A 20,492-nucleotide genomic window follows, 5' to 3' on the forward strand; every position below is an offset into this window, starting at 1 on the left:
ATCACTTTGGGGTGAATCATTTTAGCATAACCAAGTTTTATACTGAATGTGCGCCTGTGCCAGACATAAATTTGAAAATAAAATGCAACATAGCCTCCTGCGCTCATTGGCAATTAGATTTTAATAAGAAAGAACAAATACGTGTTCAAGAAAATGGAGAGTTTACCATAATAAATTACAAATGTGAGTAACGTTTACTGATAATATAAAAATAATAAACATAAAAAACAGTCATCGTATAGTGGCCCTCACACGATCAATATTACTGACAATATTTTTGATACTGACAGTATTATTATTGATCGTGTAATGTGAGTACTGATGTACTGTTAGTATGGAAAACCCATACTGATGACTGATGGAAAAAGTCGGATATCGAGTCGTCAGTATTTATTTACTGATGATTATATTGATAGTGTGAGGTCGATATTGACATGTCATCAGTATTGGCATCTCTGCGATGGATGACGGAAGTGAAACCACTAATCACGAATTCCGCGATCGGGTCATTTTGCGTGATTTTATTTCAGAGTACAAACAATTATCCGAATTGTGGGATGTTCGTTGTAAAGAGTACTCCAATAGAGATTAAAAAAATTCTGCCTATAAAAAACTTATAGTTTATTATAAACTTTTGAAAAACGACTCTACAATTGAAGCGCTCGGCCGAACAACGGGACAAGCGCCACTGAGCGCATTTTACAATAGACGCGTTTAAAATATTACGGACCATTTCTGTCCGTGTTGGTTGAACATTGCACGTAGCTCGTTGTTCCATCCGTCTTCTCTTAATCAACTTACCTTAATGTAATAATATCCATTGAGTCTACTAATCGGACAAAATATAAAAAATAAATATAAACGCAATAATGCCGAGACTGGCGCTTGTCCCGTTGTTCGGCCGAGCGCTTCAATTGAAGATGTAAAAAAATTAATAAATTTAGAAGAAACTTCAGAAAAAGAAGTGGTACTGGGATAAACGACGTCTATCAACCATCATCTTGGTTATTTGAAGAACTATCATTCTTAACGGATTTGGAAAAATCAATTAAAATCGTTTGTTACAGTATCAAAAATTGATCTAAACTACTGTAAAAAATACTGAGTATTGGCTATAATTTGTATTGACCGTTTGAGGAGTACACTGTCAGTAATGTAAATACTGTCAATATTTCTACAGTCAGTATTACTGATCGTGTGAGGTCCACTTATTTTCAAGTATTTTGAAGTTTCAACCGTCACGACTGATAAAAAACCGTGATTGTAGAAATTATTTGTTCAACCTCGACCAACCCATATCATTCTTTGGACCAACCAAATACGATTACATGTAAGTCGTTGAGGTTAGGTATGTTATCTTTTACGTTTAATGTTTACGTCGGGCGATTGGGTTTTATTTATATTTCATATTGTAGTTGACAATATAACAGTATTGAATTTGCAATTTTTTTTTCGTAATTTTTATACCTATATTTTTTTGCTACATATTATAATGAGTAATTATTATTAAACTTTAATTTTTTTTTTGTTCGAGGTACTTGTTCTTATTTCACTTAGAATCTCGGGTGTAATATGGCCAACTATAACGATTTTGATGATGGCAATGATTACATTCAATCGAAATATAAACATAGTGAGAATTGTTTTATTGTATTTAAATTATAATTCATGTTTCATAAGTAAACACATGAAAACTTTGTTCATTTTGTAATGGTTATACTTTTTTCCTCTGTAGGAAATAAAACAAACTGCGCTAAACAAAGCAGAAAAAAGTCAAAACGGAAGTCTTCTAATGGTAAATAGCTATTACTTTTCAAGTGTTACTCACCTCCAGAGTTTAGTCATGTTACAAGAGTTTGAATCGAGATAAATGTTGTGTTGGACTTCATATAACTTTGGAGTTATTTTTAATTATTATTTTTAAATATTTTGCAATAAGTATAAATATGTAGGATTATTTTTTTTCCTTTACTTTTTGAATGAGATTGAAAATGTATTTTATTTTATTGGAAAAAATGCATTGTGCTCAAATATTTTTTAGAATGTTTGATATACAATTTTTTGTTTACTATCATGTACTAAGCCTATAAATTATTTGACTGTTTATCTCTCAATTTATGTATTGTATCAACATGCAAGTTATAACTCTAGGATGTTATAAACCACAACAAAATATATAATAAATTAAATACTGTGTATCAAATGGCTTATGTATCCATATGAAGAAATCTTTATATTTAAATTAACTTAAATAAACTGCCATTACCAAAACTCTTGAAATATGCATGAAATATAAATTACTTATTGTTTAAATTTATTATTATATATGTGAAATATTGAACAGTAATGATCAGGAAAACAAATTTTAATGATTTTTATTTGTTATTTCAGATTCATCAAATTTTTTTATGATTATTTGTTTGGTTTTGTTTGTCCTATTATTTACACACAAATCAGAAAATAAAAATTTAAAAAAAGGAAAATATGTTACAACCATGATTGATACTAAATGGAATGTGGTACCTCTTGTCTTAGAAATAGCAGAGTACATGGCTGAAGAAAGTCAACATACTTTATGGTCCTTTGTTGATAGTATATCTGAGCTTAACCCAGCTCTAAGTGAGCTTGGTATGTATTAGAAAAATAATTAGTTTTTTATATATGTGAGTCTAAAACTGTCAAATTGATATTATACCAATTATTTTTAGATTTTTGTGTTCTTGGAAAGTTGTATTGAATATTGATTTTGTTACTTTCTGGTCAGAAAGATAGTAGTATTTGTCTTTAGAGCTTAGATTGTTTTTCTCAGAAAAAATTCTGTCTGTAGGAGAGTTCAAGCCATTGATGGTTGAGCATTGCTAATAGAATTTTATTCTTCTCAGAATGTTATTCCTTATTATATATAAGATAAAAAAATGTAAAAACATTTCTTATTATGTCTTTTAGATAATGATCAAACCAAATACCAGATTGCTATATCCAAGGCTGAATTATTGTTATCCAATTCTAAACTAAGACTGTTAAAATTTTCACTATCTATGCATATATATTCTCCACGTATTGAAATGTATGCCCAAATGGCAGCGGATCGAGGAGTGCAATGTTTAACATCTGTAGAAATTGATGGAGAACTTGTGTGTTCAATTGAGAAATTGAAAAATATTTTGAAACGAATAAGGGTTAGTTTTTAATTTATAGTTATATGTAGAGATTAACTATTTTTAACAATTATTGCATTTGGTTATATAGGCTAAAGGTTCAAAAGAGTCTTGCGAAATATATCACATTGATCATCACCATCCTTCTTCTAAAAATAAAAGCAACTCTGCAATTTTGTATGGTGAATTAGGAACAGCTGAATTTGCTGCTTTTCATCAGATTTTAAAACAATCTGCCCAAGATGGGTATATTGATTATGTTTTGCGTCATTTCGTTAAAGTAATATTAACTATCAATCTTATTAATAAGAATATATCTATGTTAATTAATACTTTATCTGCATAGGAAAAAAGTGAACAGAAAGTTCGCCTTTCAGGTTATGGTGTTGAATTACATATGAAATCCACTGAATACAAAGCAGAAGATGATAGTATTGTTAAAGATAAAAATGACATAAATATAAATGAAGTTGAAGAAGACATTTCAGAAATTGAAGGATTTGATTTTAAACGCCTTGTGTAACTATTCTTTACTATAAATTTGTTGTTATACTAGTTAACTATTAGTTTTTCTTTCATTTAGGGAATTATATCCAGATAAAAAACAAGATTTAATAAAATTTAGAACTCATCTATCTGAATCTAGTGGTGAATTGGCTCCACTTAAAGCTTGGCAATTTCAAGAATTGAGTTTACAAGCAGCCCAAAGAATAATGAGTGGTCCACCTCAAGATGCAATCCAGACTTTTATTCACATAGCTCAAAATTTTCCAACTCAAGTAATTTCAAACCAAAAACTAAATGAATATTTAGTGTATTATTTTCTTATATTTTTTTTTAGGCCAGATCTTTAGCTAATATTAAAGTTAGTAAAGAACTAAGAGATGAAGTATCCAAAAACCAAGAGAGTTTTTCAATGGGATTGAACTTACAAACTAGCGACACAGTGTTGTTATTAAATGGAATGTATTTTGACATAGATATCACTGATATGTCAACTATTTTAGATTCAGTTACTGAAGAACTTAGTGTAATGGAAGGATTATTTTCTTTAGGTAATTTATATTGTGTATATTAAAAAAAAATTTACTCATCATGTTTATCTTCTGTAGGCATAACAGATAAAAAAGCTATTTCTTCCATGTTAGCACTGGATTTAGGTAATATAAAAGGAAAGTCATATGCTGTAGATATTAGGGATTCTGCCATTCAATGGATAAATGATTTAGAAACAGATACTGCATATAAAAGATGGCCTTCATCAGTTGATGATCTACTCAGACCAACATTCCCTGGCATGTTACGTAGTATTCGCCGTAATCTGTATAATCTTGTAATTGTTTGTGATCCAGCTTCTAAAAGTTCTTGGCCTTTATTGAAACTAACTGATTCATTTTTAAATCATCAAAGTCCTTTAAGAGTTGGTATTGTATTTAATGTTTCACCAAAGCCAGCTATTGGGTTAGACAATGCTAGTGTAGCTTTGTTAAACGCTTTCAATTACATAGTTGAACAAACATCAAAGCCATTATCTGCATTTAATTTTATAACAAATATTTATACATCAATCAGCGAAGACAGAGATGTTAATGTGGAAGATGTTTTACATGGATTTATGAAGCAATATCCCAAGGCTTCTATTGATGATATATTTGGAGAAGATAGTGATTATGATACTGCTCGAATACTAGCAAAAGAGTATGTAACTAGAACAGGCTTCAGAAAATTACCCCAAGTATTACTTAATGGAGTTCCATTACAAGAAAAATCACTTGTCGAAGAAGACTTTGAAGAGGCTGTTTTGGTAGAATTAGTATCTCAAACTCAGACTTTACAAAAGGCTGTTTATAAAAGAGAATTAACTGATGGAGACAATGTTGTAGATTGGTTAATGAAACAACCAAATGTAATGCCAAGGTAATTTATGAGACAGATAGTTTTAAATGTATAAAATTATTTATACTAATTTTTTTTTTTTTTAGACTTAATTCACGTGTACTTAACACTGATTCGAAGAAAAATTTGAAATTAAATAATAAACATGAATCTATTTTTAAGTCTATGCATTATACTACTTATACCAAGCAATCTAGTATTAATCCTATTACTCATTGGATTGTTGGAGATTTTTCTAAATTATCTACATTTAAATTAATCAAAAATACCTTTGAACATTTGGTAAATAAAATATTAAATCATTATTATCCTTTAATATAATTTTATTCCTACATCTTATTGTTAGTTATAATAAACTAATTTTATTTTATTTATTCGTGTGGTATAGACAATGTAATATAATGGTGAATACATTTTGTGTTAATAAACAGGTAACAAATTATTAAATAATTTATAAACATAATATGAAGAAATATAGAGACATAATAATCAAATAGATAATAAAATAATATATAGATTTTTCATCCAATCAGTGGTTTCTGAGATCTAATTGAGAATATTCTTTAATTTCTCATTGAACTTTTATTTTAGACCGATTTCATATATAATTTATATTTTTGTTGGGGGCACTGCTGTCATATGTTATAATAAACTACATAGAATAAATACTTTGTAAATCATTTATTTTGAATTAATAGCATTCATTATTACTAATTTAAACATAATTATTATCTTACCTTAAATGTAAATTATATTATAATATAGTTTAATTTAAAATATATTCTACTTTTATAACTATTTAACTGCAATTTTTTTTTTTAACGGAAATATTAAATTTATTTGTCAATATTACTTTCTCGTAGTTTGGTAGATATTTCTTCATGTTGAAATTTAGGATAATTTTGGGTTTTGACATGTTTTATACATTTTTATTAATAGTGAATATATTTTAGCAGTTCAGAATTGTTATCCATATAATTACTTTTTTCTTTTTTCTTTTTTTTTTTTTTTTTACAGAAAAGTAATTCAGAATCACGAGTTAGTATTATTCCTAATCCATCAAGTAATGATGAGCATGTTATCAAATTAAATAAAATTGTTTTTGAAGCCTTTAAACAGAAAGATAAATTGAATATATTGGTTAAGCACTTATCACAAGCCATAGAAGCTGATAAAAATCACATTGAAGTCATAAGTTCACTACCTGTAAGATTTTAATTTTTTTACTTTAGTTATTTATAATAATTAATGCTTTTTTTTTTTCAATCTTATGTAGGAAGAAATAAATTTTGATGTTTCTAGTATAGATATAAAATCATATAGTAATTATGCAATTGAAATATTAAATTTTGAAAGTGGACAATGTGGTGTAATCACAAATGGTCGTATATTGGGTCCATTTGATGAAAATGAAGATTTTTTAACTGATGACTTTGCTTTGTTAGAACAGCATACTCTAAAAAACAGTGTAAATAAAATTCTTAGTATTCTTAAAGATTCAGGTATGTTGAAAATTTAGAAATTCTTTAAATGTATTACATGTTATATTTATCATATTTATAGATGTAGAAGAAATTACCAGTGATATGATCATGAAAGCAAGTGCCTTAATTAGTAGTCGTTCACAAACAAAAAATCGACATTCCATACCAGACGTTTCTACTAAACATAGGTAAGATAAGATAATGCATATGAAATTGTTAGATATACATATAATGTACTCTTAATTATTTTGAATGCAGTATTAACTTTTTTTTTTTTTTTAGTGTAATTAAATTAACTGCTAAAAATGAAGATGAGCCTATTTTCGAAATTAATGTTATTGTTGATCCAGTCTCTAGGGGAGCTCAAAAAGTTGGACCCATAATTTCTGTATTGTCACATGTACTCAATGCTAATATCAATATATATTTAAACTGCGTCGATAAAAATAGTGATATGCCTGTTAAAAGGTATGACATATTTTTTTTATATACAATATACCCGATAACAGTTTAATATTTGTATGTGTAAATTTCAGTTTTTATCGTTTTGTACTTGAACCTGAAGTCATTTTTGATAAATCTGGTCATTTATCTCCAGATCCAATAGCAAAATTTACTAACATGCCTACTAGTCCATTATTAACACAAATACTTCATGTACCTGACAATTGGTTAGTGGAGTCTGTTGCCTCACCTTATGATCTTGATAACATACGACTTGAAGATGTTGAAATGGGTGTTTATAGGTATGACATTTTAAACATAACTATTTTGTATTATACTAAAGTTTTGATATTTATTTAGCCGATATGAGCTTGAATATCTACTTCTTGAAGGTCATTGTTATGATTCAGTTAACATGAATCCTCCTCGAGGTCTTCAAATGACATTAGGAACAAAATCAAATCCAGTAGTGGTTGATACAATAGTTATGGCTAACTTGGGTTATTTCCAAATGAAAGCCAATCCAGGTGCATGGATGTTACGACTTCGTCAAGGTCCATCGGCTGATATTTATGATATAATTTCTCATGAAGGATCTGACCGTTCACCCAATAGTATGGACATCAAAGTACTCATTAGTTCATTTCGTTCACATATAATTAAAGTAAAAGTTGCTAAAAAACCTGGCAAACAGAATTTAAATGTATTGGGTGATGATGATGCTGAAAATAAAGGTCTTTGGAATTCTATTACTAGGTAAATATAATTTTATTTCTTTTTTGATTGAATGATAGACTTATTTAAAAAAAAAAAAAATGTATTTAATATAATATTTTTAAAAAGCCAGACATGTACTCAATGAGAATACTAATTTTATAATAATATTTAGAGTAACAAAATTAGTCTGTTCAGTGTTCACCTCAAAAAAAAAAAAAAAAGATCTTTTTGTGTTTTTATTTTACATATGAATATTATAATAAATTATTACAACCTTAAAATCATATATTAATAAAATAAAATGGAACTTATTAATGATTATAATTATTTGAAAACTTTAATTTCTTAGAAAACTAAAATATATAATAATTCGAAATTTCATATCCAACTTTGCCACTTTATTGAAATATATTACACAATAATGATTATAATATACTACTTACAATATTTTATATCCTATTGAATACTTTTCTAACCTCAGACTTTATATGTCCTATGTTTTGTATATTCATACACTTATTAAATTTTAAATATATGTATTTATTGCAGTTCTTTTAGTTCGGGTTCTCCAGATAAAGCATCTGATGAAACAATCAACATATTCTCCGTTGCTTCTGGACATTTATATGAACGATTTTTAAGAATAATGATGTTGAGTGTGTTGAAAAATACTAAATCTCCAGTAAAATTCTGGTTCCTTAAAAATTATCTTTCTCCTACTTTAAAGGTATTTATTGAATTAATTATGTATTTTAATTATATCAATTAATACAATAAAAAATATTTTTTTTTATGATAGGACTTTCTTCCCATTATGGCTCAAGAGTACAAATTTCAATATGAACTAGTGGAATACAAATGGCCTCGTTGGCTCCACCAACAAACTGAAAAACAGAGAGTTATATGGGGCTACAAAATACTGTTTTTAGATGTTCTTTTCCCATTAGATGTTAAAAAAATTATATTTGTTGATGCCGATCAAGTTGTCAGAGCTGATATGAAAGAATTAGTAGACTTAGATTTAGGAGGTGCACCTTATGGATATACTCCATTTTGTGAAAGTCGTAAAGAAATGGATGGTTTCAGGTGAGATTCCATATTTTATTATAGTTTAAATTTTTATTTATTATACATTTTTATTCATCAGATTTTGGAAACAAGGTTACTGGAAAACACATCTCCAAGGTCGTCGTTATCATATTAGTGCATTGTATGTTGTTGATTTAAAACGTTTTAGAAAAGTTGCGGCTGGTGACAGATTAAGAGGTCAATACCAAGCTCTTAGTCAAGATCCTAACAGTTTATCAAATTTAGACCAAGTATAGTATAAAATAAAAATGAATTAAACAAGTATTATTATTTTATGTTTTTCCTAAGGACTTACCTAATAACATGATTCATCAAGTTGCTATTAAAAGTTTACCACAAGAGTGGCTCTGGTGTGAAACATGGTGTGATGATGCTTCAAAAAAATCAGCTAAAACTATTGATCTTGTTAGTATTAATATGTATATAAATTATTTTGTTAAAAAGAAATATTTTTTCAATAATTATAAATCAAATTTTAGTGCAACAACCCATTAACTAAAGAAGCTAAATTAACAGCAGCCATGAGAATTGTTGATGAATGGAAAGATTATGATAATGAAATTAAAAAACTGCAAATAAAGCAAAGTGAACATGAAGACCAAGTTTTTAATGAAAAAATTCAACTGAAAGGTAACTAGTTCTTTTCGCCAATGGTGTATTTTCATATATTTTTCATGGGGGAGTTTAATTTGTTTTATAAAATAAGTGATTTTTTATTATTATAAAAAATACAAAAAGGTATGAATTAATAATTATATTATTGTATTATTATTATAAATACATTTTTTCTTTCTCTGTACTTTTGTAGGAAGTAATTTATGACTTTTGAACCTTTTTTTTTTCTTCTTTGGGTCGAGACCTGAGAACTTCCCTGAAAATACATCACTGCTTTTCACAACATAACATTTTTAAATTTTTAAATATTTTATCTAGGAAAAACATTTCTCAGCCATATTAAGGTTAAACTGCATAGTTTTGTTTTTTTTAAAATTATTTCATAGTCAAAGTACATTACTACTTATTTGTATGTTATTATTAAATTGGAAGAGTCCAACCTCTTGCTTTTAGTTTTTTAAATATTTTTTTATTTTTTAATATATATATATATATATATATATATATATATACTAACTGACCCGACAAACATTGTTTTGTCATATAAATTATTTCTAGAGAATATTTTGCTAGAAAAAAATAACTAATTTAATATAGGTGTGTAAGGATGTAATATATAAGGGAAAGAGATATGGAGTGCTGTGAACTGTGACGAAATATAAAAATGAAAAAACACTAAACATTTATTTTTTTAATAATTTATTAAAATTTATCCTTTAAAATTATATACATATCACTAATTATGACAATATTAGTAAAAAACAATATCAATCCCTTAATGCAACAGAGTATACAATATTTTTTGTTATCCCACCTTTCGCCAGCACAATCAAACTGGATGGTTCGAGAGCACGCCACGTAATTGTCCGTGTGAAAAACATAATGTGCTCAAATCTAAGCCACTGACAGACATTGTTTGGCCTTGAGACTTATTAATAGTCATTACAAATGCCAATCTAATTAGAAATTGAAGGCGTTTAATTTGTATTGGCACATCTGTGGATATAATAGGGATTCGCGGTAATAATATATTTTCACCTCGAAATTTGTCATTTAAAATGATGGCTTTGATAACATTTTTCATTCATTTTTTAATGACTAATCGCGTGTCGTTGCACAACCGTGGGGGTTTCAAATTACAAAGTAAAATAACCGGAGATCCAACCTTTAATTGTAAATTATGCGGTGGCATGCCTAATAAATCCAATGAGTTTAAAAACTGTTGGATAATTTACAGCTTCAGTAGCATCACAAACAGTATCATTAAATTTGTATGACACTAAGTCTCTTGGTAACAAATGTTGCACATCTTGAGATTCAATTCGTTGACGTCCACATTTTTTGCTGTTAAAATTGCTCTTTGTGCCAGCCACTCATGATATGTGTATTGTCTGTGAACATTAGGAAATATTTGGTCAATGAGAGCATCTTGCGAATCAATGATTGTACAGAAGTCGGTCGGTAATTGTATGCATCCCGTTTCATCTGTAGTAACTTTCCCATTACCGATATCTAATAATTGTTTTAAGAATCGTCCGCATGCACTTTTTTTTGATTGAATCGCAATTAATGTAATCGTTCGCCCTCTATCTTTACATACATGTCGACTATGAATTGTTGACAAAGCTTACTAACGTTGTCTTGATCGCGTCTAATCATCATGCATAATAATCCTTTGAACTAACATTCTTGTTTGTTTTGGAACCTGTTGCGGGATCTCGTTGTTTAATATTTATGCAATACCCGTCATTTAATACCAAAAATAAAATTAGTTTAAATAGTTTTTATTTTTTAATAGTTTTTTAACAATCATTTAATAATTCAATTTTAATTGCGCAGTTATCGACCTGGTCAAAAATTATTAAATTAAACTATAATTTATTAAACAATAGCACTTAGGAGTATAAAAAATAGATTAAAACCTATTCGCAAACCTACCAAATGTATATACAAAATTTCTTTAAAATCGGTTAAGCCTTTTTGGAGTAGTATGGTCACAAACACTGTGACACGAGATTTTTATATATATGATACATTCAATATACATATTAAGAATGTAGAGTTTCAAAAATAATTAATTAAAAAATAAGTAACTTTTACCATGAAAAATTTGTAGTGGTTTTTAAAAGATAATTTATTTTTGTTTCAGAATCACAAGACCACATAGAGTTGTAATGGATTTATATTTGAAAACTATAAAAATTCAAATGATCTCCAGCTCATAATAGTTAAGTGTCTACGATACTTAAATTCCAAATAAACAATTTACTGTATTATAATTATTTCTTTGATTAATTTTTGATTATATACTATGTTTAAAAATTATATACAATTGAATAATGATATTAAATTTATTTTATCTGTATAAAATGTTTTATTTATTTATTTATATATTTTTATATATAAACTATAGTTTATTGACAAAAAAAGCATGTATTTATTTATGTATACTTTTCGTAATACAATATGTCATCACAATTAATTACAAATTTGCCTTTTCACTAGACTAGTACAGTTTTGACAGTTCACATAACAGCACCAATGATATTTGCACTGGCAACGCTCCGTCTGCTCGACGATTTGAGTATTGTAACCTCGGCCACAGCACATAGTGTGGCAATTCTCTGTGCCGATTGTTGTGGTGTTGCATTTTCTGCAAAGGGAGTTCGAATATTACATAAACAACACGTGCCATCGTGAAATGCATTGATTAGTACCGCTCACCTGCCTACCGTCCCATAACTGCCTGCTTTCGGATTGTAGTTACAATAATCTGAAGACTCTGTAATGTACACCAATGAATTGTTCGTGTGCTTGGGCAGCCCGTGCCGAATGACTTGAATCATTTCCACTTTCACCGGCGTTTTGTTGTATAGTCTTAGCAGCGTCAGGCCCACCCCTATAAATTTGTCCGGCAGGCCTCTCCAACACGTTTTCACGTTACACGACCCCGACATACCGTGACACTTGCAATGTGTAGTAGCACTAGAGATGACCACCTGTGAAAACATAAAAAAAAAAAAAAAAATTAATGCTCGAAACCGTATAACATCGTCTCCTTGCCAAACGTAATTCCTATGATACCTAAGTACTTTGCGTATTCCAATTGTTTCGTCGTATCAGTACCCATCACACAAGGTAGGTCGTGTTTAAGGAAGGAGGAAATAGCTCACCCTGGCATGTAATATATGTATATATGGAATACAAATCTTTGACTTAAACGTGAACTGTTATACTGATTCGTTATGAAAATAAAAATAAAATGCATTCTTCTGTAGAAGTTAGAATTTTATTATTGTGTGAAATACTTCTGTGAGAGTTTATTTTACAACATTACACTGTCATCGGCTCAGCGGAAAAAAAAAATTGAAAATTCTTAAGCGTAACACCTAATCTATCTGACAAACGTCGGTTGGATAAATTAAAATTTGGTGTGCACGAGTAAGTTTTTGAAATGAAACGATATAAGTTTGAACTTTGAACAGGGTTCCGGAGAATGAATCGATCGAGGTGTTTACGTTTCACGTGTCGCGCTGACGTACGTTCAAAGCGTCGGTGAGTCGTGGTTGTTGTTCATCGCCGATTAATGTTCGCGCGAAATGTATGCAGAGAATTAATTATTTCCATACAAAATTTTAATAAAAAAAACGTACGTGGAGAACCCGCTCGTTTCGAAGCCCCGTCGATCGATTCCGCGAATGAAGGCGGTGCTACACGATCAGGCACAGATTTAGAACTCAAATTGGATGGCGAGTCATTTTTTTCGAAAGGACGAAAAAATAATACACAATTACGAAATAATGAAAGTAAATTATTAATTAAAATTAGAACATTATTAATATATTATGAAATTGTTAATTTTTAAAATTAAATAACCAAGTTTAATTTTCTTTGTTTTCTTTTTCCAAAATTAGAAATAATATCATCAACATTTATGGGTGTATTCTTGTAAATATCGAGCAAAGTAAGACCGGTGAAGCGTTCCTCTCCCATGTTTGAACGAAGCAATGTCTTAAGGCGCCTGGGAGTAGAGAATGATCGCGTGTACAGTATTTTGTAACAAGTTATTAAAACCTAAATTAGCGAGTAGCAAGTATATGGTATAATAATATATAGACATACGAGTAACGGATTGACAATCTTATCTAAGATAAGTTATCTTTCCGTCAAAAGTCGAACACTCAAACATTTCCGCAGATTTGCTATTATATTTATATTTACTCGCCAACAATATTATAGTCCATCAGTAAGTTTATAAACACTATTAATATTTTTTAGAAGTTGGATAGAAATAATGATTTTAGGAACAAGTGGTGATATACCTAGTTTAAATTTATGTAAGTATAATATATTGTATAACATTTTTATTGCGAGAAAAAATCAGATTGAAAAAAAGTTAAAAACGAAATTTATGTATATTTTTAAGGACCTAATGTTGATGATTTTGTTTGGAGAGGGTGGGGTTATGACCCCCATGATCCCCCTGGATTCGTGCCTGTACCCAATGCGTCCAATACCTCCTTCAAATGTTGGCCACACGATAGTTCGCCACGTCGAGTAATGGTAATACATAAGTTGAGTGACGAATGTATGTTTCCAACGTTGGCGTTGGAACGATCCCTCCTGAAAATCGGTATTTTTGATCCGTGTCAAACGAGTATCAATCAGTTGGAAGCAAGTTGCAACTAGCATTAAGTACGCGACTGCACGATGTGACACGTGCAGTCCTGTGTCAGGTTTTAAATGACCGTTCTCTACTACTGTTTAAAGACACCCATCCACCCACTTCTTGCATGTCATTTTTTCCGAATCAATAACTTACCGCAAGACGGTAAAATCACAATAGCAGCAGCAATAGCATTCACGTCATCCACGTTATCTTTTCCCATTTTTTTTCAAGTTAAATTTACACACACACACGGATACACCTACACCGGAGGGAAGTATGCGTCTAACATGCCAACACGGTAATACCGGACCCAACGTTGGCTGCGACGTGTGGCCGCGTCTGTGAGCCAAACATCGATTCCGATGGACGTTCAGCCAACAAAACGCGTTTGCACGTGAACGTCGGAACGGATGTTCGTCAAGCCACGAGGGGAAAACCCTTTCCGTCGGCCAGGGACGTATTTAGGTTTATTTCTAGGGGGGGGGGCGACTCAAATTTTTTCTTTAATTCATGCTCAAAATTTACATGTAAAATGTTTGGTAATATTTAAATCAGGTGAATCCTTAGTATTTGTGATTTTTTTTTGATCTAATTCCCCGGATCCACTTAGAATCGACTTTTGTGTAGTTCTTTTTTAATACCTGTCAGTGTTTTGAAAGTTACGCTTGTGTTTTATTTGATTTTTCACTAAGTATGGACCCGACAAAAAGCCCAATTCAGTATTCACAGCCATGCGTAATTTGATTTCGTTATAAAATAATCCACGTTAAAAAAAAAATTTGAAATGTGTATCTCATATATAATCAATTCCTTAAATACGGATTCAGGAGGGGGGCGATCGCCCCTTCACCTCCCCTAAAATACGCCCATTCCGCCGACAGGAGGAGGAAGAATGAGACAGACGGGTTGCTCTCACCTTCCGTCCGATCTTGTAATTGTGCTCGTCCACGATGGTCATGGCTCTCTGTTCGCGCGTCACCGCCTCGTCATTGGCGTTGGCCAGCTGCTGCGGCGTGTCCGCATCGCCGCCGCCACCGCCGCCGTCATATTCGCCCGCCGCCGTCTTCTCGGTCCGCACGAACTGCCTGGCGAACTTGGCGCCCCACCGCACGTTATCGTCGCACCCGCTCCACTTGAACGTGCCGTCCGTCTCGTCCGGGTGCGTGCCGCAGCCGCAGCTGGACAACGCGCCGGACGCGCAATCCCGGGTCATGGTGTACGTGAGCGCGGCCGAACTGAGCGCGTACACGAACGACTGTTCTTTGGTGCCTGCGAAAACGTTCGCGCATATGAGCATGTATTGCGATCGCGTTGCAAAATAACAATAACAATAATAATCGTCGGGCGCGTACGCGAGAAATTTATTTATTTTTGCCGGGGGGTGGGGGGGGAGCGTTTAACGTTTACACACTTATACGATCTGTAAGCTTGTTGAATAATTTTCCTGGATTTCGGGTCAAGCCCTTAAAACCCTTCCTTGCGTACCTTGCGTACGCGCGCCCGCTAATAATACTAATAACTAAAGAGCGAATTTAATTGATACTGCAACTTTTTGTTGATACTCAGTAAATCAAATCTGATCAAATATGTGGCTGCATTTTAACTGTCTCCCGAATTTAAAATTACTACACTAGTTGGGTCCCGGAATTTTATAAGTACTACACTAGTTTGGTCCTGAATTATTTTAGGTATACACTAGTTCCTGAATATTTTTTGGTAAGAATTACATTATACTAACATTTTCCTTCCCATTTTAACAGAATAAGGACTGTTTATGATCTATTTAGACCAGTGGTTCTCAACGGGGGCAATATCGCCCTCAGTGGGCGGTGAAGTGTCACAGAGGGGCAATGAACTAGTTTTGGGCGGTAGGGGGGCGGTGAACTAATTTTGGGTGGTAGAGGGACGGTAAACGGTTCACGCAAAAACGTTGTAGATGGTGTCGGTGTGACCTAAAAATAATTCATACTTGATAATCCATACAATAACTATCAGTCACTACTAAATCTACGCATTGCACTATAACTTATCTTTGATTGTTGACAAATTTATTATCTTAATTATTTTAGCGATTGTGCGTTGACATTATACTTTATTATAGGTACCTATATTAACCAACCTTTTAGTACACCGTTTGATTTGACCCGCGTATGTTGTATATTAGTTTTCGTTATATTCAGTCGGTTGGTAAAGTGTTTTTTTTTAAATTGTTTTCAATTTCATAAAATTGTATTTACAAAAAAGTCTGATGCAAAAAGAAAATGCCGTCAATATAATACGACGTATTTAAAGTTTGGATTTATTCCATCGCCATCCAACATACAGCTCCCTATGTGTTTAATTTGTAACAAAGTGTTCTCCAATGAGGCAATGAAACCATCTCGTTTGCAGGAACATTTGCAAAAAGTTCATCCTGACAAACAAAATAAAGATTTGTCGTTTTTCACAAATATTAGGGACAAGTTTCTGAAGGCACCATCGGTCTCAGGCTTATGCGCAGGCTCATCAAAACAATGCGATGATGGTTTGATTGCTTCTTATAATATATCGAAATTGATCGCAAAATCGGGAAAAGCCCATACCATAGGCGAAGAGTTAATACTTCCAGCTGTCAAAGAAATTTTAGAAACGGTTTTACACCATTCAGCCTCACACAGTGTAATACAAAATGTCCCATTAAGCAACGATACTGTGCGACGGCGAATCGACGAAATGGCGGAAGACGTTGAAATTTCATTATGTGAACTTCTAGTATCCACCGAATTTTCACTTCAAATCGACGAATCAACATTACCGAATAATGAGGCATTACTATTGGCATACGTCCGGTTTGTAAACAAAGGAAAAATCGTTCAAGAAATGCTTTTTGCAAGGACCTTGATTACTGACACTAAAGGTGAATCTATTTTCAATATAGTCAAAGACTTTTTTAAAGAAAAAAATATTCCTCTTAAAAACGTTATATCTATTGCCACTGATGGAGCACCTGCAATGGTAGGACGTCATCGTGGGTTCATAGCTTTTTTTAAAAATGAAATACCCGGTATTTTAGCTATTCACTGCGTCATTCACAGACAACATTTAGTTGCAAAAAACCTCAGTGATCGTTTGCATCAGTCATTACAATATGTTATATCTGCTGTGAATAAAATTCGTAGTAATTCGTTGAACAATCGACTATTTACAAAGCTATGCAAGGAAAACGACGAAGAATTCAATCGCTTGCTTTTACACACCGAAGTTCGCTGGCTCTCCAAAGGTGCCTCCCTCAATAGGGTTTGGAATCTTTTTGATTCTGTGCTTGAGTTTCTTGAAGAGAAAGATGTAAAGCTCAAAGACAGGTTGTTACTATTTAAAAGCGATGTTGCTTATATGACCGATTTATTTGCAAAGTTTAATGCCATTAATTTGCAACTGCAAGGTGACGAGCTCAATTTAATAACGTCAAAATCGGTTATTTCTGCATTCCAAAAAAAATTGACTTTGTGGAAGACCAATTTTGGTCGCCAAGAGTTCAGCCAGTTCCCAGTCTTGGCTGATCTGCACAAAAACAGTGAAATATCTTTCGACAACATACAAGTTTACTGTCAACTTCTCGAGTCTTTACATATGGACTTTTCAGAACGTTTTAAGGATATTTTGTCGTGGAAAGTTCCTCAATGGGTCATGAATCCTTTTATAAATATTGAGACAGCAGAGATACAAATTCAAGAAGAACTAATCGAACTTTCAACTGATGAAACATTGAAATCCAGTTTCAAATGTAGTGACCGGCTCACGGAATTTTGGCTTAAAACTAACATAGTTCATAATTATCCTGGACTGTGGTCTCTCGTTAAAAAATTTTTAATAGCCTTTCCTTCCTCATACCTCGTCGAGCGAGAGTTCAGCACTGTAACAGATTTGATTACAAAAAAAAGGAACCGACTGGATATCGTGACAAGAGGAGATTTACGACTTAAGCTAACAAACATCGAACCTAATATAAAAAAACTTGCTAAAAACCACCAAGTTCAACCATCTCATTGAAGCCTAGCAATATATTTTTAAAGAAAATAAAAAATGTATTTATATTTATATTTTTTTAAATTAATTTCTATAATACTAGTTCTATAAATAAAAACATGAGTTATTAGATCATTTCAATTTTTTCTTTTAAATTTTCCAAATAACCTTAATTATAGAGTTCTTACATTGTAGAGGCGGTTAACAAATTTATTGACACTCAAGGAGGCGGTAACTTAAAAAAGGTTGAGAAACACTGATTTAGACCAAAGGTATGGTTAAAAATGTTTTTTATAGTTTTTTTTTTTTTTTTGGTTTTTAGTTTTTTTTTATTAATTTTTATTTATATTATATAATGATTTTAAAATTTTTAATATTTTTTAATTTACCTATATAATTATATTATATAATATGTATTTTTATACTTGATTTTTAATATTTTATATATTTTTACCAATACAATTTTAATAATTTATATTTTAATGGAAAAGAAACTAAAAAACAAAAAAAACTATAAAAAACATTTTTAACCATACCTGTGGTCTAAATAGATCATAGACAGTTCTAAATCTGTTAAAATGGGAAGGAAAATGTTAGTATAATGTAGTACTTACCAAAAAATATTCAGAAACTAGTGTAATACCTAAAATAATTCAGGACCCAACTAGTGTAGTACTTATAAAAATCCGGGACCCAACTAGTACACTACCTGCGATTAGCCCCTAGTATTCGGGACCCAACTCGAATGCTCCGAAATATGTATACTAATCAGATTAATTACAGCCTTCCTATTTAATTTAATAATGCAATTTTTTGCAATTTTCAAAGAATTTGCAATTTTTTGAAATTATTACAATTATTATTTCCAAAGTGATTTTACAAAAAAAAATATAATTACGATGTAAATTTTTACATGCAGTTAAATGTAGTTTAGGATTTTTAAAATTATATATATCTGTTATCCAAAAAACTTATAAGTTTAGAATCAAATAGTCGATTACTTAACAGTTTAAACATATTTAGTATAAATACTAAATAAATACTTACTAAATAAAAATATTTAGTATAAATATTTCTATAAATATTCCAGGTCACAATGGAAAAATAGTTAAAGATAAATTAAAATGTCTTAGAAAAAAATGAAGGATATAAAACTATTAAAATTTACTCTGAGATTATGACAGGAAATCAAAATATTTATTTAGATATAACACCCAATTTTTTAAACTATTTTAAATATGCATTGATAACAAATGACGTTGAACGTACTTTTTCATTATATAAACATATTTTAAGTAACAAACGATACAATTTTCAAGAACACAATTTAGAGATGTAGGTATATAATTATAAATTTCAATTCAGAAAAATATATTTTAATGTCCATAATATTATTTAAGTAAGTAATTAATGATTATATATTTGATATGATTTTACTATGTAATTTTAATGTATTTCATTGAAATTTTAACATATTTATACTGCAATTTTGGTACATTTTCATTGCAATTTTGGCATCGTTTTAGAGCAATTTTTAGATATTTTTAATGCATTTATATACGGTCTTTACTAATAACACTACGTGTGTTTGCGCAGTCGTACGCTGCGAGCGGAGTCGCGTTAAATCGTACTTTCGATCGGTGGTCGATGGGAGGGCGGAGATGTGTGTTTAGGGCGTGGGGTGACGATGTGTTCAAGGTAAACAAGAGTTTGAGTTCATGAGCTCTAAACGTGTGTTAGGGAGGGTGATTGAAATCATAACTATGACCTTAGGTGCCAAATGGATGACAATGTACGAGATACGTTATTTACTTCTATTTGCGCTTCTTGGAGTACGGCGAGCACGGCAAAGACTTCCTGAACACACCGCGATAGCAGTTGTTGACCACCATGCCGACCGATAACCCGGTAGGTACTATAGGTAAAGGAAATGAAACATAACTCACTGTCGTCACTTGTAACCTAGTGCTTCCAACGGATAAAACGCTAATGTATTTTATGTGTCCGAGGAAAGAACCATATGCCAGATTAATCGCTCCTATTCAATTAAATTGTATTTCAGTCGGCAAATAGAATTTATTCAAAGATGGTATAAGGTTTCGTGATTAAGAATTTAAATATTTACATCGACAACGCGTGTAATCAACGTGGAATCGACTTGTAGAAACGGCAGAATGACAATCGCGTCCTGCGTAGAAAGTTTGTCGGGACACAGAATTAGAATCAATACGTATGTAAAACAGGATGTACGCGTTCTCCCTAGACTACACATGTAATTAGTACCGTTTACCCGCGCCGAAATACACTCTTATGTACGGATTAAAGACCCTGGAGCTAAGTCATTAGGGTAATATACTACTGTGTACTGTTAATTAACATAACGAGTTTTTCCAATGATGTAACTTGTTTACAAAA

The 20,492-nt window shown here is 31.2% G+C and overlaps 2 protein-coding genes across 3 annotated transcripts in view; one reads left to right on the forward strand and one right to left on the reverse strand.

The window, feature by feature from the left end:
• Positions 1 to 1,476: 1,476 nt before the first annotated feature.
• On the forward strand, positions 1,477 to 11,701 carry LOC112687872 (UDP-glucose:glycoprotein glucosyltransferase). The gene is made up of 22 exons (XM_025560834.1): positions 1,477 to 1,633; positions 1,736 to 1,795; positions 2,392 to 2,628; positions 2,947 to 3,179; positions 3,250 to 3,438; positions 3,505 to 3,677; positions 3,742 to 3,937; positions 4,000 to 4,213; positions 4,271 to 5,075; positions 5,141 to 5,336; positions 6,072 to 6,260; positions 6,331 to 6,556; positions 6,618 to 6,726; positions 6,821 to 7,006; positions 7,075 to 7,284; positions 7,343 to 7,738; positions 8,249 to 8,426; positions 8,499 to 8,785; positions 8,847 to 9,018; positions 9,077 to 9,193; positions 9,268 to 9,418; positions 11,553 to 11,701. Exons 1-22 carry the CDS (start codon positions 1,573 to 1,575, stop codon positions 11,576 to 11,578), a joined length of 4,611 nt encoding a protein of 1,536 aa, XP_025416619.1. The 5' UTR covers positions 1,477 to 1,572; the 3' UTR covers positions 11,579 to 11,701.
• Positions 11,702 to 11,799: 98 nt separating this feature from the next.
• Positions 11,800 to 20,492, reverse strand: part of LOC112687873 (protein Wnt-11b-like) — a 42,370-nt gene continuing 33,677 nt past the window's right edge. For both annotated transcript variants that reach the window (XM_025560837.1, XM_025560836.1), the window contains 3 exons: positions 14,989 to 15,341; positions 12,128 to 12,402; positions 11,800 to 12,056 (listed from right to left, as the gene is read on the reverse strand). In XM_025560837.1, the coding sequence (XP_025416622.1) occupies positions 11,882 to 12,056; positions 12,128 to 12,402; positions 14,989 to 15,341 (803 nt within the window). In that variant the 3' untranslated portion in view covers positions 11,800 to 11,881. The remainder of the gene's footprint in view (positions 12,057 to 12,127; positions 12,403 to 14,988; positions 15,342 to 20,492) is intronic.

This window comes from Sipha flava, unplaced genomic scaffold (assembly GCF_003268045.1).
Source record: "Sipha flava isolate LNK unplaced genomic scaffold, YSA_version1 36_pilon_pilon, whole genome shotgun sequence".
In the NCBI taxonomy this organism is placed as follows: domain Eukaryota; kingdom Metazoa; phylum Arthropoda; class Insecta; order Hemiptera; family Aphididae; genus Sipha; species Sipha flava.